Below are 16,222 nucleotides of genomic sequence, written 5' to 3'. Positions count from 1 at the left end.
AGTGAGTGTACTCGAGAGGTAGGCTGGTTTCCCGATATTGGGGGCATACCTGGCTGTTGAGAGCCCCTTTTGTTAGCCAGATATACAATGGCAGCATACACGACCGATGGACTGCTGACTGGTTTCTGAGGATGGATTTTCATTATTTTACTTCATTTTTATCCTATGAGCTCTCTAAGCCTTGAGGAGTTTGACGAGCTCAGCAACAACGGCATCACCCATGTCAGTTGTGCTAGCCGAGCCACCCAGATCCTTGGTGCGGACACCGTTGTCGATAGCCAGCTTAACAGCAGCCTCAACAGCAGCAGCCTCCTTGGGCAGGTTGAGAGAGTACTTGAGCATCATGGCAACGGAGAGGATGGTGCCAACGGGGTTGACAATGCCCTTGCCAGAGATGTCGGGAGCAGAGCCTAACAAGGCACTCGTCAGCAAGCAGCGACATAAAAAGGAGGAACGAAGAGAACTTACCGTGAATAGGCTCATAAATACCATTGCACTTGCCCTTCCCATCAGGAATACCACCCAACGAAGCACTAGGCAAAAGCCCAATCGACCCCGGAATAACCGACGCCTCATCGCTAATAATATCACCAAACAAGTTGCTGGTGATCACCACACCGTTCAGCGCCCTCGGGTTCTTGACCATCAACATAGCCGCAGAGTCAATCAGCTGGTGGTTCACCGACAGCTGAGGGAACTCCTTCTCAAACACCTCCGTCACAACCTTTCTCCACAGTCTGCTCGTGGCCAAAACGTTGGCCTTGTCCAAACTCCAGACCTTGGCCGGGGGGTTCTGGCCCAGAGCCAAGAAACCAGCCAGACGGGCGATGCGCTCAATCTCGGGGCGGGAGTAGGGCTCGGTGTCCATGGCGAAACCGGAACCGTCGTCCTCCTTGCGGTCACCAAAGTAGATACCGCCGGTCAACTCACGGACGACGATGAAGTCAGTGCCGCGGCAGACCTCGGCTTTGAGAGGGGAGGAATCGACGAGGGACTCGGAGGCGAAGTTGCATGGGCGGAGGTTGCCGTAGGTGCCGAGCTCCTTGCGGAGCTTGAGGATACCCTCTTCGGGACGGACGGGGGAGGAAGGGCCCCATTCGGGACCACCGATGGCGCCGAGGAGGATGGCATCGGCGGCCTTGGCGGCGGCGAGGGCTTCGTCGGTCAGGGCGCTGTTGTGGGCGGTGATGGAGGCCTGGAGGGAAGTGGATTAGCTGGCTGGAGCTATGACTCTCGCAATGGTGATAGCTTGAAAGCTCCCAGGATTGCGCTCCTGGGTCATCCTCCTGGCACAGCGTTTGAACGCATAACAACTCCCCACCCTATCTTTCCGCCAGCTTCAACCTCAAGCCTCGAGCTCTTGACAACTTCACTTGAACTCACCGCGGAGCTCTCCCTTACACCGCACTACTCCCCTTTCCAACCCCCCTTTAGCCTCAAGAAGCAAGAGAAAAATAACTTACACCACCCAACAAGTGCTCCTGCAAGTTAAACTTGCCCGCGCTCGGCACATTTGTCTCAATCGCCTTGAGGACCTTGACAGCCTCGGCAACAACCTATTTCCCCTCGTCAGCAAGTCATCCACTCCCTTCTCCCTTCCAAAATCAAAACCATACCTCCGGACCGCAGTGATCACCCCCAAAAACAACAATATTGTGAGTCGCCATTTTTACTCTTCCTTAAACTTTCAAAGCTGGGAAAAAGAAGCGGGGTCGGATAACGTCGGGGGTTTGGGCGCAGCAAAAAAAAGGTGTATAGAGAGGCCAAGAACAGCTATGACGTAGATTGGGTTGAATCAACTGTCAACAGACCCAAACAACAAAAATAGATAAAATAAAACTTTCAGAGGAAAAATCATCCCAAAGCAGGCTGATGTTCGAGCAGCCCCCTTTTGACTTGGAACTCCCCAAAGCTTGATCGCCAATTCCAATCCCCCGACCCCGCCTTCCGAAGTCGGCGGGTGGAATTGTACCGCTGTTCGGCGGCCAGCACAACCTTCGGGGCAACGCGGGCCATTTCTTCTCTCAGGGAGGGGGGTCAAGATGTGAATCAAACAGGGTCCGCTTCCGGCCATGAGACTCCAAAAGGCAAGCACCTCGGATATAATGAGTGAGACACACACACACACACACACACACACACACACACACACACACACACACACACATGTCTTGAAAAAATTCTAGCTGCCTTGTATCCCATCCCAAAAACCTCCAGAGGAGTATCACCCGTCCCCTGGCTGCGGGCCGCAAAGCTCGTACCCCCGTGGGGCAAGGTCGGGTACTTACCAGGTCATAGGGACCGGCTCCCCCGGCTACAACATCCAAAATCTTTGCTTCATAGCCATTCATTCTCTCAGAACCATCCAGATTGAGTAACAAACCCTCATGTAATCTAATGCCGTGTTCGCGCGCTGTGTTCATGACCCAATTACACAAGATAACTTCAGTCTCACAAATCACATCACAGTTCCTCCTCCCCTTCGGAAAACACCAAAAATAGCGGAAAAAATATGATGGCTGCTGACATTTCACGAAACTATGTCTGCTAATAACTGGTTCTCTTGTCCATGCGTTATCCTCCCACCATATATTTCCCTCCCAAAAAGTTTTTTCTTTCTTTTGTTTTCTCTTCTCCCCCACCCACCCTCCCCCAAGAGTTTCCGCTTGATCAGCGAGGACGTTGCATTTGCCCATGAAAAGCGCGAGGTAATCGTGTGATAGAATAACCATATTCGAGAGAGATCGGTTAGTCGTTCGTTTTTTGTGTGTGTCCGTACCCCTTGCCATCCTGCCCCCCCGTCATCTTGCGGATCTTCTTCACTCCCCATCTCTGCACACCTCCCTGGCCATTCCCCTTCTTCTGCCTCTTCTTGCTCGTTCACTCACCCACTTCTTCATCATCTCCACCACCTACTCTTGTGCAGACCCCTATAACCCCTCCCCATAAAGCTACACCATATCCCACATCTGGCCATCGTCCATCGTTCAACTATCCTCACCCATAAGGCCCGCCAAGTCTTCTCACCCTCGGCAGAGAGCAAAAGTGCCATCCAAAATCATCATCATCATCACCACCGCAACTCCTCCACCCTACACCCACCACCTATCCACTCAACCATCCATACCATCTTCCCCATCGAGTTCCTGTCCCATTCCTCCCAGTCATCGTTCATTCCCACCCTCAACCCTAATTTGAAAGACACCCCGCCGCTTGGTGCCTTAAACACCCCCCTCCCCTACACACTCCTGGAAAAAAACAACAGCAGCAATTCCCACCCTCGCCGCCAACCACCACCTGTATTAGTAGTAAACAGGACAGAGAAACCTAATCTCCCCCCAAGCAAAACTCCCTTTAACCACAAAAGCAAAAAAAAAAAAGAGTCAGCAAAATAAGTACAAAGTTTCCCACCCAACATTTGACCAAAAAGAGAAGAAGAAAAAAAAGCCAGTGAAAAATTTCCCGGGTTGGTTGAGTGCAGTAATGGGGTATCATTTTGATGAAAAAACAACAACCCAAGTGCTTCACCTCAAAAAAAAACTGATGAGGTCAGGTGGTAAGGCAGGTCCCGTCTGCCCCCCTTTTCGTGAACTCCCATGTTTCGAATGAAACAACGATGAACCGAAGAGGAGGAAAGAGAGATATAAAAAAGATTGAATGATGGTTCGCTTTGCTGGCTTTGCTGGCTTTGCTGGCTTTGCTGGCTTTGCTGGCTTTGCTGGCTTTGCTGGCTTTGCTGGCTTTGCTGGCTTGCTGGCTTTGCTGGCTTTGCTGGCTTTGCTGGCTTTGCTGGCTTTGCTGGCTTTGCTGGCTGGATGCAACGTGGTATCGTCGTGGGTTGGTGATGTATGTCGATGAACAGCAAAAGAAGCGAATGATGATGATGATGATGACATTGTCGTCGTTGATCGTGATAGATTCGAGAAGCGCGGGGTAGGAACTTGGAAGAGGCGCAAACAAAGCCTCGTTTGTTCCCATTCGGGAAACCATCCGTTTTCCAAATCCCAACCCCTCGTCTTAAATCGAAAGATGCCCGCCATGCTCGCCTGCCAATGTGGTTTGAGAAAAACCCGGAGAAACCCATCGCTAAAAAGAGAAAGTCCCAATGCCATCCTCGCCGCCCTCGGTGTATCGTAGTAGAAGTTAGCCGTAGATAGGAAAGAAATCTATAACGTCTTTCTTCTTCAACTGATAAGCCACCCGTTTGTTGTTCGCCTCAAAAACTCGGCATCAAAAGGGGTGAGGAAAAGGAAAGTCAAAGTGACTCCTTCTGATCAAAGATAATGATGCCAAAAATCCAGACGATTGCTCCTGAAAATGAATGAAAAATCAACTCCCAAGGGACCGACCATATCCGAATCATGATAGTAAAAAGAACCCCAGAACCCTGTGACGAGCCGCCGTAACCCCTTCGCCCAGGAGACCAAGTCCGCCACCGTATCGCACTGAAAGCCCTGAAATAATCGTGATCGCCATGCCGTGCCTGGTGTCGTAGAAAAACAAATACCCTAAACGCCCAGAATGGAGAGAGGTAACAAAACCAATAACATGGAAAAGGTAAATGAAACAGATGAGATGCCCTGCCCTAATGCAGGATCTTGCCAAGAAATGGCGTTCCGTTGCAGATTTGCACCAGAACTTAGGAGCTCTGATAATTTGTTGGAAGGCGCGCTCCTCCTAGATTCAGTCCGTCAATCTTCAACACACGACGAAGATGATCTTCTGCGTCCACAAGGTCTGCCGGTCGGCTGTACTCAGGTCTAGCATGCCCGGCAACGGGGTACTGCCTGGGAATGTCGGGTGCCGGGCCCGAGCGGGTGTACTCCAAAGTGATTGGCTTGGGAGGAGCCTGATTTTTGGGTTGGGATGATGCTTTGGTGAAATCCAACTTGATCGGTGGTTGAGAACCAATGGCAAGATACTGTTTGAGCCTCTCTGTGGCATCTGCCGGCGATGACTGTTGGGGAGGGGCGAACTGTTGCTGCTGATGAAAGGTGCTCTGTGGAGAGTTGGCCTGCTTTTCATTGATGCGTCCTGCTGCCCGAAGCCTGTCGTTATAAGGTGTCGAGAAGGCTGGTCCAATGGGGGCTCTTGGGTTGCCGTCCAACTCCGAAGTTGAAATTCCGCTTGATCCATTCCGCTGATATACTGGTCGCTGGTGACGACGGGCATCAATGCCGTTCGGGACTGTCCTAGGGGCCAAAGGAGATTGCGGCTGGGCTGGTGGCGAATACATGCTAGATGGAGGAATCGAGATATTTGCCGTGCTCGCCCTGCGGGCCTCGCTCTCCTTTTCAGCTCTGTGAGCCTTAAAAAAGAAATCAAGCGGCGATTCTTCTCGTGTGATTTCAGCGCTCATGATCCTCTGCCGAGGGGTAGAAGCCTCGGTATCGGTGGCAGGAGGCGAAGGCTCTGAACTGACGCGGCCGGTGTCCTTAATACCGGGCGAATCCAAGGCCTTGGCAGCGAGAAAACTGGGAATCGGGAGGGAAGCAGGAGCCGGCGACGCATGAAATGTTGCACCAGCATACGCAGCAGGGAGGCCCGCGGCCTTTGCGGGAGCCGATTCGGGAGGAGAGTTGCGACCATGCCTGGCTGGAACAGGCGATGTCGAAGGGCCTGACTTTGGGCGCGGCTTGTTGTTCGCAGTGCGACCTTTGGGCTTGCCGGATTGATTGGGTTGCGCTTGCGACGACGAGACGGGTGCAGGGCTGTTTGACACAGATTTCTGTGGCGTCAGCGGAATGCCGAGGTCAACCGGTGCGCACGCATCGCTAGGCACATCGTTTTCCGAAGCATAGTTTTTGAGGGCGGGAGAGTTCCCCGGGCGCTTTGGTCGCCGTCTCCCTGGAGTGTGCTTAGCACGCAGTTGTTCGTGCGGTTGTCGTTGTTGCTGCTGCAGCATAGTGGTAAGAGAAAGTCCCGCGGGTAGAGATGGGAAAGAGGGATTTATAGTCGATCAGAAAGCGATAACCTCAAGGTTAGATAGACCGTTTGCGGGCGGCGAGCAGAGGGTCTGTGACTTGTGTGCTCCAAGTGACGATTTATGGGATGGGCGGGCGGGGAACGACTCTGCTCGACAACGTCGACGTGACGGTTGATCGGAGGGCAAATGGAGCGCTGGTCCTTGTTGATGACTCGGTAAGACTACTGGAATTGGCAATGATGAATTTTTCGGCGGTCGCTTCTCTGCGCATGTTGTTTTTGGGGTGTTTTTTGAGGGGTTTGTTTATTGTGGTAGGAAAGAGAATCGCGATGGAGGCGGGAGGAGTCAAGCAGCTGGGGCTTCCCTAGGATACCGCATATTTAATGCTGTCGCCGATCGGGCAGGCTGACCTGGCAGCCAGGCCTGAATTCCATCGGGCCCTTGGCCCGCGCACCCTTTCCTGTAACCGCGAACCGCATTCACTCTTGCAAGAGGTCCAATGAGGGAGCAGCATTGCTCCTTGCCAACTTACTCGCCATCAAACCCTTCATTTTGTGCGTTTAATTGTCTACTAGACTCCCTTGAGGCTCTCGCAAAAAAAAAAAACAACAAAAAAAAAACGTTGAAACTCAAACTGCCCCGGCTCACATGGCTTAGATTAACTCTCAAGACCTTGAAACCCTTATCATTCATTGCGACGGTTAACAGGATGACCACCCAAGAGGGACCATTTCTTGGCTGATGGAATGCTGAACGCAGAGAGAGTGGCTGTGACTGCCCCCAACTGCCCACTTTTGCTCCCGTCTTTGTCCCAGCTGCCAAGCTCGCTCTGCCCGGCATTGCTTGGTAGGCCTCACTTCAGGTGTTTGTTCAGGCAGCCCAACAGCCCAAACCAACATGACAAGTCGTTATGATTCTCCTCTGCTTCAAGCCCAATGTAGATAGATGATCTGGATCATGACGTCTCTGCCAGTGAAGCGATCAATGTATTTATTAGGGTGGTATCCGCCAGGGTCCATCGTTGCAAGACGGCAAGAGAAAGTCCCGGTTTCTAGCGCACTGCATGATTTGCATCATACGGGGCCTCTATGCAATGATCCTGGTTGGTATGCATTTATCCAGCCTGACACATCAGTCGGCGCGGGGTTGTGGCGGGGCCGTCAACTCAGCCCGACGGCGGCTGCGACTTGCAGTTGCCTGGTGGATTTGGATTTACCAGGCGCTCTTGGAAGAACGAGTCTTTCACTAGATCGTGGGGAAAGAGGTTGTTAGTTTTTGATAAGATATTCTCAAGGAGATTACTTGCCTCTGGTTCGTGGTTGATGTCATAATAAGCCCAACACCTTTCTGCCGCCTCTCCTGCACCAATAACAAGCCAAAGCGGAGACTGACCAACGCTGCCTGGTAGCTGCGATTTCAGCACAACCAGCGAAGGCAGACCAAACTTTCCCCCCGCATCGCAGATTTCAGAAAACAAAACACCAACTTGTCCACCACTTCGACCCCGTTTCGCAAAACGACGACAAACAACCATGGCCGACGTTGATATGACCGACGCGACCGACGCGCCCGCCTCCGCGGCCCCCGTCACCAAGAAGAAGGGCACCGCCGCTGACGGAGAGGGAAAGGATGGGAAGAAGCGCTTCGAAGTCAAGAAAGTAGGAAGAATATGCTCTTGATGCAGCTCGACGTTACGATAGCTGACGCGACTCTAGTGGAATGCGGTAGCCTTGTGGGCCTGGGACATAGTGGTCGACAATTGTGCCATCTGCCGAAACCACATCATGGACTTGTGTAAGCTGTTGTCTGATATCATATCACGATTTGCGGTCCGGATGCTAACATGTTTCTCTTGCAGGTATAGAATGTCAGGCGAACCAAGCTTCAGCCACGAGCGAGGAGTGCACTGTAGCCTGGGGCATTTGCAACCACGCCTTCCACTTCCACTGCATCTCCAGATGGCTCAAGGCGCGCCAAGTATGCCCACTCGACAATAGGGACTGGGAGTTCCAGAAGTACGGCCGATAGAGTTTCTGAAATTGAAAGGCGGAGCTTGGAAGGGATATTGCCCGAACAACACAGCTGTCACAATGTTGGAATATGGCACAAGCGAAGGGACACAGACGACTGGTGATAATTTGGGAGTTTGGGACTGGGTTTACAACACGAGCACATGTACTTGAGTCTTGCCTCGTAAGAGGAGTTCACGATATGGGAATTCCCCTGCTTAGAGGAATTCAACGACGTTCACGATCACACTTGGTGTGCCAGTATCAAGACACCGATTTGGTGGTCATCCAGAACTTTGGTGCTAGTTAGCAGAAAGACAGACACCAACATCTGTGTTTAAAGTCCGGCCATGAAGTGTTCCCACATCTATGCTGCCAAAGCCACCAACGGACGCTGATGTCCCTCCCCATGTAAATCAAGCCCTGGAGAATGCAAAAGATAATGTCCCGAATGCTAACCGCATTTCACTAAAACCATAAATTGAACTGCTCTCAGAAATACACATAGCCTCGTCCGATTCCCTCACCGCAGCATCTTTTCATCGATAACTATATTCGTTGGTGGTGCGGCTCCCGCTACCGGCAACCACTTGACGGGATTCTTGTTGTAGATTGGCCAGGGAGGGACGGTAAGAAGAAAAGTGGCGGCGGTGCCGGCGAGACCGATGTAGACGGCGAGCTTGATGTCTTGGAGGAAGTAGCCGACAAGGAAGGCGATTGCCTGGGGTGAAGTTAGTGCTGTCTGCTGGAAAAGGGGATTGTGGTAGAATCGTACCCCTACTATCGAGAGCGAGATGTTGACGAGATTCTCTACTAGCTTTTGGCCTTCGAAGTCCTGGGATGTATAAGTTAGCTTGGGGGGGACAGGTGATTGTTGTGGAAGATGGAGGGAAGTACAATCTGGCCTTCAAAGATGTCGCGGGCTTGCTCGAGGAGTTGTTCCGCCATCTTGAGTTATCAAGGATGAGTCTGGACTTTGGACAGGGAACTGGCGATTGAGGTCGTCGTTGCTATCGCGATTGATATGAATTGTCTGTGATGCGCCGTGGTCTGGTCCACAGTGATTGATGTCAAAAGAGTGGATCTGCAATTGGTTTCAACGTGTCTTCTGGGGGACGTGCCGCTTGCACTTGCCCTCCGGCAGCGCACAGGACAGGGCACCGTGTGCCTGTATGCGACTGGCCAATCAGAATGTACATATAAGCCCCACTTCCCGGAAGATTTAGTGCATTTGGGGAGGTCGCTACTGCGTCGAAGCCCAACAGCCCCTGTTGAGGCTGAACACAACTCCCCTATCATGCACCTGTGCAGTGCATGTGCTGCTGTATTATTGACGGGATGGGGTTGACATCTCTCCTCACTGGCAGTGGAAGGGAGGAATTGGGAATGTGAGCTTATCTCTCGGATGGAGCGTCATCGAGCTTTCTAGCTGCTCTCCTGACGATGGAGGCGTTCTGCCCTGTTTACGTACGCAATTCTATGACAAGAGTCTCTTGGCCCTTTGATACCCGAATTGCGGGCTTTTGGTTAGCGATGACTAACGCCGGCGGCGCTAAGTGGCCAAACTTTTTCCATCCCGTGCAAAGTCAATGTCAAGGAAAGCCCTCCTGACCAACAACTTGGAATTTCTTTGAGCAGAGGCCAAAAAGTGAAAATCCATCGCCGGGCCCAGAGCACTATCCCTCCATCCCTCCCCCTTCCATCCCATCCTACAACATCTTCCTCGACAAACCTGGTGACCGTTGAGAAGTCACCTCTCCCTGTCAAGCGGAGTGAATTCGCATTCCTACAGGGGTTTATTTAAGAAATTCACCTGTGGCGCAGCCCCTTATCCTTGAGTGAATCAGGAACGTCATATGCTCGGCATATCTGACTGTCAGCTTCAAAACGCGGTCAACCTGCTTTGCTCTTTTTCTCCTTGCACTACCTAATTATCACTCATCACCAACATCCGCAACCTAGCTACCTAGGAACAGGCCATGCCTGCCGACTGTTCTCCTTAGCAACTACCGCCATTAGCCAGCTTGCATCAATATTGTTTCATAGAAGTCAGCGCCGATAATTTCGACCCCAGAAGCTGGTTTGATCAGACCATCACGATAGCGCGCCGAATTTGCGACATATATACGGGTCCCGAGTCGCACAGGCTGTCTCGACTGCTTCGTCATCACAAACTGGCGGGCACCATCGATTCAACGTTTTCTACTCCTCGTTCACTCCTGGGGCCTGAGTTGGTCTACAGTGGAGTGAACAAGAAGCCGCCTTAACTGGCCTTCAGTAACCTACGAGTTTAACTTGACATCACAGAAACGAAGATCACCCGCCACCTTCACCAGCGTCGCTTTACCAGAGTCCCGGTACCGCGGCCCTCTTCTCAATTCAGGTGTTTTACAAGAGCGTCGTTGCGGACGGCTCCCGGCCGTTCGCTGCCCCCCGCTGGTGCTTTCTTGCGACGACACCCACGGCAATATGCGCTGCGACTGAGTCCTCACTAGGGGCTCTTGGGCTGGGTTAGGACCCATTGCATCGGGAAAAAGTAAGGAAGCTAAGGAAAGAGACTGAGAAAGGGGACGGAACTATCAATACCACTGGATCACCGCAAGACGACAAGCAGACACACCACGAAAATGTCCGACCAGGAGGAGATGGGCGGAAACTCGGGGTACTCGACCCCTGTTCCAGAGTTGGACGACCACCGAAACCAGACGGCGTCGGTGCATCGCCCTGATCGCGCTCGACGAGGAACATTTGACTCTCTTTACGGGGCACGCCAAGTTGCAGCTGTTGCAGCCGGACAACCTGTTGTTCGCGATTTTGAAGAGGCCATCATCGACGATGAGGGGCCTGAGAACTCGCCCACCATGAGACGCGCCCGTCGGCCAACCATCGAGTCGATTTCGGATCGCTCTTCGTCGCCTCCTAATTCGGTCAAGGCCTTTGCCGAGGCCCGCCGGCGGGAGCGCGACATGTCGTTCTCGGAACCGAAGCCGGAGCAGAGTGAGCAGGAGGAGCCACCGCTTCAGAGGACTGCATCCATTGTCAGTCGGCATAGTTACCGCAGCAAGCAGGTCACTGTGGCGGCGAGTGATGATGCCGCCAGTCTTGCGACCAACAAGTCAGCCGAGGAGGATGTCTGCTTTCCGCTTCAGGACGAGCGGAGTGGTGCCACCCTGCACATTGACTTTGACTATCTGGAGAATTTTATGAAAGCCGAAAGTGAGGCCCGTGAAGCAGCCCGTCGTCCTTCTGTGCTTCGCACATTCCCTGATGTCCGGCCCTCTACCAACCCATCTAATGTTCCAACGCCCATGATCACTTTGGATGGTGACTTTCTGTCGCCAGCCTTTGACGCAGAGAGCCACCAAGAAAAGTCCGAAAAAGGTCAAGACGAGGAACAGGTCAAGCAGGTCCAACTCCCGGTGCCTCAGCCAGATCCAAACCGGGTCAGTTTCTTCTCTTCGGCCTGGGAATCGACAATCAATGCCCCCGATCTCGAAGGATTGCTCGTGGAGGGTGAGGATATCCGTGGTCTCTTCAGCTTCCCCAAGGGCGAGACGGATGGTGTGTGGTGGCTGGATATGAAGAACCCTTCTGAAGAGGAGGTGCGCGCCGTTTGCAGGGCCTTTGGTATCCATCCCCTGACAATTGAAGATATCACGACGCAGGAATCTCGCGAGAAGATTGAACTCTTCCCGTCGTACTACTTTGCCTGCTTCCGGTCATTCTTTATCGAGAATGACGAGGATGGGGAGAAGGAGTTCAAGCCTTTCAACATCTATGCGGTTGTCTTCCGCGAGGGCACGCTGAGTTTCAGCTATGCCAAAAATTCTCATGCCTCTCACGTGCGGAAGAGAATCGCAATGCTCAAGGATTATGTCTCGCTCAGTAGCGACTGGATTTGCTACGCCTTGATGTAAGTGTATTTGGTATCTTTTAATCAGTTTCAAAGCTGACCAGCTCGCAGCGACGATATCGTTGATTCATTCGCTCCTGATATCCGCTCGCTTGAGGACGAAACGGACCAGATTGAGGATGAGGTCTTCATTGCCCGTACAGATGACATGGCACAGTTCCTCCGCAAGATCGGCACAGCACGCAAGAACACGATGGCTCTGATGAGACTACTTGGCGGCAAGGCCGACGTCCTCCGAGGCTTCACCAAGAGGTGCAACGAGAACTACAAGGTCACGCCACGTATGGACATAGGCATGTACCTTGGCGATATCCAGGATCACGTTGTCACCATGATGAACAACCTCGGCCACTGCGAAAAGATGCTGTCTCGCGCGCACAGCAATTATCTCGCTCAGATCTCGATTGATGGTATTGCCCAAGGGACAAACACCAACCGTATGTTGGGCAAGGTGACTCTGCTCGCGTCCATCATTGTCCCGCTCAATGTGGTGACGGGCCTGTTTGGAATGAACGTCAGGGTGCCGTTTGCGGATGGGGACGGGGCCACTCTCGCGCCTTTCTTTGGGATTCTGGGCAGTCTCTTGACTTTTTGCATTCTGGGCTTTTGGCTGGCGAGGCATTATCGCATGTTTTAGAGCTGTGGTATTGCCTCTCGCTACCAACCTATATTGGGGGGAGGTTATCTCTTTGCTTCGATTCTTGCGCTTCTCCCATGGCTAGAACGAGAGGGAGACGAGCATCTTTTTCTATACACGAATAATGGGGTCTGGGCGGTGGGTAATCTTGGAGAATTTGAGCTCTATAGAGAAAAGCAAGGAGGGAGGCAAATCGGGGGTTTTTTTTTTTCGAAACCTGGAAAGCAAGGGGGAATAGACCAAGAGGTTTCTGGGTGGAGTGGCAATTGTGCTTTCTTCGTTACTTTGCTTGGTGACTGGGAGGGCGGGAGTCAGCCTGGGGCAAGCTATAGTTGTGGTTTTCTTGCGTATATAGGGGTTCTATAATTACGTTTGTTCTGTACTGGATTGTGTTGATGTAGTGATGTGGTGATGTGGTGACGTGATGATGTGGGTGTTGTTATGATGTCAAGTCACAGAGTCCGTGTTGTAGACACGTTTTGATCTGTGAAGTTCACGATGGGGGGGGATTGACAATGGAAGGATCTCCCTTAAGGTGCTGTCTTCATCTTCGTCTGGAAACGTTTCATCTTTACACTTACATCTTTGGTTTAATTACTTAACCACTTCGTCTCTACATTATCGGATTGACTTGTTTACAGTTTCTATGAAAGCCAGACCTTGTCTGGGTGCTTGTGGACAAAAGCCCAATCGCACTCGGTGCTGCTGAACATGGCACAGTAATTACATAGATATACAGATGCTTAGGCGGAACTGTAGAAGATCGGATGGTAGTGACATGTTGGTGTTGGGATCAGATGCTGGAAAAAGATCATGGGGAGACTGTAGACGCTGTGGCTAAAAGATGTGATTTCCCAGTCTCTTACATTTTTCTCTATATACATAGGCTGTCACTCCTGCTTCGGTCATGGTTATTCCTTTCTGTTGTTGTAATTAAAGATACTTAATTTGCAACTGCTGCTGCCACTCTGTTTCTCCCGCAGCACACGGCTTATCTCTCCATTATTACCAGCTCCAGCTTGTTATAGCCATTCTTCAGGTGCTGTTGGTGCTGAGACACCCTGTCCCTACCAATTACCGCGAGTCTGTTTTCTACCCCATGAGAACAGCCTTCACTCCTGCTGATGAGCTCTCCTACCATTGCTACATAGTGAGAGATTTTACTACAACCCTCCGATGGTGCTTTTGCTCCTGCCACCCATGCAGTTTGCTGTGGCTGCTAATATAATCTGTGGAGCCTGTTATCCAATACAGGTATTCTACTGTTGGTGCTTACATCTTTTGCTGGTCTTACTGATATATTCTGCTGTCATGCTGCGATACCCTGCTCGGCTCAAGTACTATTATATCTGCTGCTGTTGCTGATATCTTTGCTTCTGCCAATATAGCTACTCTGTTGGTTTTGCAATTTGCTCTGATGTTACCAACGTATCTTTCAGGTTGCCCTGCTTGCCTAAGGCACTGCTCTAGTTCTTGCCGTGACAGTTATCCGGTGAGACTGCTGTTGATGACTTAGACTGCTGTTGATGGCCTAGAATGTTGTTGACGACCTAGAAAGCTGTTGCTGTTGCTTCCATTAAGATATTTTCCACCTCTACCCTGTTGCTGCCACTACTTTGCTACCTAGTACGTGACTCCTCTTTTAATACCACTCACTCTCTTCTACTCGTGCCAATGTGCTCCTGCCACTAGTCTATTGCTGCCACTGCCTATTGCTGCGAGGACAAAGAAAACACCATGAATCCCCTGACCTCTTCAATATCTTATCGATAGGAGAGGCCCCACAGGAGCTATGACCATGCCCGTTGATTTACGCAGGGTCATCCCTCCAAAAATAAATCCTCCCCCACGAACGGTCCCCTTGGCACCTCCCTCCACCATCCCCACCTGTCAAACCGCACTGGGTTAGCCTCAACCGCCAACCATGGCTCCCATGACAACCGCGGACCCTTCGATCGACCACCCTTTGAATCCGTCTTGAAGAGACGCTTCTTTTTCACCGAGTCATTTGTAATCTATCGACTCTCCGCCAACTTCAAGGGCGATAATCGCGGACTGTTCGACTATGGCCCCCAGGATGCGCCCTCCAGGCCAACATCGTCGATGCTTGGCGGAAACATTTCGTCATGGAGGAGAATATGCTCGAGTTGGACTGCACGGTGATTACGCCGGAGTTGGTCCTCAAGACGAGCGGACATGTGGACAAGTTTGCGGATTGGATGTGCAAGGAGAGGTTTGTCATTGCCCGACCTATCTTTGTGAGAATTTGAGCTAATTTTTCCGCCGTTTGATAGGGGATTACCTGCGTGCGGATCACTTGGTTGAGAATGTGCTGAAGGCGCGGATTGAGCGTGGCACCAAGGGACTGACCAAAAACTCCGCCAAATTGGACGGAGGGACTGCCGCGGAGTATGAGAATATTCTTGCGCAGGTGAGCTTTTTTCTGTGGAAATTTCGATTTCTCCGTGTGTCGGTTGCGCTGATCGTAGTGCCTACGATTTGACTGTCCACTCGGCCTACACTGGGTCCCCTTTGATCGTCAAGGAGGCTCTCTCAAAGCCAGTTAAGGTGGAAGAGTGGCAGGCTACCCTTGACAAGAAGCTCATCGGCCCGCGGTTGAAGAAGGATGCCAAGGTCATCCAGAGTGTAGTGGAAGCTCTGGATCAGCCTACTCTGGAGCGTCTGGCTTTAGAGGTTGCGGAGAAGGGTATTGTGTCTATCGACACTCCGGCGCTTGGTGATGGACGGACATCTGTGGAGTTGTCGAAGGAACTCTTGACCATCGCCAAGGTTACCCGCGCCCAGAACACACGGGTGTACACCCCCAACGTTATTGAGCCGTCGTTTGGCATTGGGAGAATCCTCTATTGTGTCTTGAAACAGACGTATTGGCATAGGCCTGGTGATGAGGCCCGCGCAGTAAGTGGAAGGTATCATCATCCATTGGCATTTCTTTACTAATGTTTTGATTAGGTCTTGTCTCTTCCCTTTGGTGTAGCCCCCAACAAGGTTCTCATCGTCCCCCTCTCCGCCCAGCCTTAGTTCACGCCCCTCGTGCACAAGTTATCCGCCCGCCTTCATTCTCTGGGGATTTCCAATATTGCGGACTCGTCGAGTGCCTCTATTGGCAAGAGATATGCCCGGAATGACGAATTGGGCACGCCCCTCGGTATCACGATCAACTTTGACACCGTGAAGGATGGGTCGGTAACATTGAGGGACAGGGACTCCACGTCTCAAGTCAGGGCTTCGGAGGACGGGGTCGTTCAGGCTATCAAGAATATGGTGAACGGCATGGAGACTTGGGAGGAGGTTTCAAAGAGGCTGCCGGCATTTGTTGGTCAGGCGGAGTAGACAACTCTTGGGGAATGTCTTGAGGGGCGGGTCAAAGTGGTAGACTGGGTGGCGTAAGCCTCTAGATAGCATTGAGTTTGAGATCTACAATACAGTGACTCATCAAATGTGCATGCATATCTCTTTGTGATAGGCATGTATTAACGGATCTTCCAAAACAAATCATCTCTCAAAATCCAGCTACTTACCTACCTACTTACCTACCTACCTACTTACCTACCTACCTACTTACCTACCTACCTACTTACCTACCTACCTACTTACCTACCTACCTACTTACCTACCTACCTACTTACCTACCTACCTACTTACCTACCTACCTACTTACCTACCTACCTACTTACCTACCTACCTACTTACCTACCTACCTACTTACCTACCTA

At 51.6% G+C, this 16,222-nt stretch overlaps 6 protein-coding genes across 6 annotated transcripts; 3 read left to right on the top strand and 3 right to left on the bottom strand.

Annotated features, from left to right (window-relative positions):
• Positions 1–174: 174 nt before the first annotated feature.
• PODANS_7_8770 (uncharacterized protein) lies at positions 175–1,667 on the bottom strand (the record flags this gene model as incomplete). Its single annotated transcript, XM_001908207.1, has 4 exons — positions 175–410; positions 469–1,195; positions 1,464–1,556; positions 1,617–1,667. The coding sequence occupies 4 exons, from the start codon at positions 1,665–1,667 to the stop codon at positions 175–177; spliced, it is 1,107 nt and encodes a 368-aa protein (XP_001908242.1).
• A 2,972-nt stretch (positions 1,668–4,639) lies between these two features.
• PODANS_7_8760 (uncharacterized protein) lies at positions 4,640–5,905 on the bottom strand (the record flags this gene model as incomplete). The annotated part of the gene is made up of 1 exon (XM_001908206.1): positions 4,640–5,905. The coding sequence occupies one exon, from the start codon at positions 5,903–5,905 to the stop codon at positions 4,640–4,642; it is 1,266 nt and encodes a 421-aa protein (XP_001908241.1).
• Positions 5,906–7,458: 1,553 nt separating this feature from the next.
• PODANS_7_8750 (uncharacterized protein) lies at positions 7,459–7,954 on the top strand (the record flags this gene model as incomplete). Its single annotated transcript, XM_001908205.1, has 3 exons — positions 7,459–7,584; positions 7,642–7,720; positions 7,785–7,954. The coding sequence occupies 3 exons, from the start codon at positions 7,459–7,461 to the stop codon at positions 7,952–7,954; spliced, it is 375 nt and encodes a 124-aa protein (XP_001908240.1).
• Positions 7,955–8,458: 504 nt separating this feature from the next.
• PODANS_7_8740 (uncharacterized protein) lies at positions 8,459–8,883 on the bottom strand (the record flags this gene model as incomplete). Its single annotated transcript, XM_001908204.1, has 2 exons — positions 8,459–8,770; positions 8,833–8,883. The coding sequence occupies 2 exons, from the start codon at positions 8,881–8,883 to the stop codon at positions 8,459–8,461; spliced, it is 363 nt and encodes a 120-aa protein (XP_001908239.1).
• A 1,679-nt stretch (positions 8,884–10,562) lies between these two features.
• Positions 10,563–12,485, top strand: PODANS_7_8730 (uncharacterized protein; the record flags this gene model as incomplete). The annotated part of the gene is made up of 2 exons (XM_001908203.1): positions 10,563–11,848; positions 11,900–12,485. 2 exons carry the CDS (start codon positions 10,563–10,565, stop codon positions 12,483–12,485), a joined length of 1,872 nt encoding a protein of 623 aa, XP_001908238.1.
• Positions 12,486–14,611: 2,126 nt separating this feature from the next.
• PODANS_7_8720 (uncharacterized protein) lies at positions 14,612–15,839 on the top strand (the record flags this gene model as incomplete). The annotated part of the gene is made up of 4 exons (XM_001908202.1): positions 14,612–14,708; positions 14,780–14,894; positions 14,975–15,404; positions 15,549–15,839. The coding sequence occupies 4 exons, from the start codon at positions 14,612–14,614 to the stop codon at positions 15,837–15,839; spliced, it is 933 nt and encodes a 310-aa protein (XP_001908237.1).
• Positions 15,840–16,222: the final 383 nt, after the last annotated feature.

Source organism: Podospora anserina, chromosome 7 (assembly GCF_000226545.1).
Source record: "Podospora anserina S mat+ genomic DNA chromosome 7, supercontig 1".
NCBI lineage: Eukaryota > Fungi > Ascomycota > Sordariomycetes > Sordariales > Podosporaceae > Podospora > Podospora anserina.
Note: the sequence above shows the minus strand (reverse complement) of the source record. Positions and strands in the feature narration are given on the sequence as shown.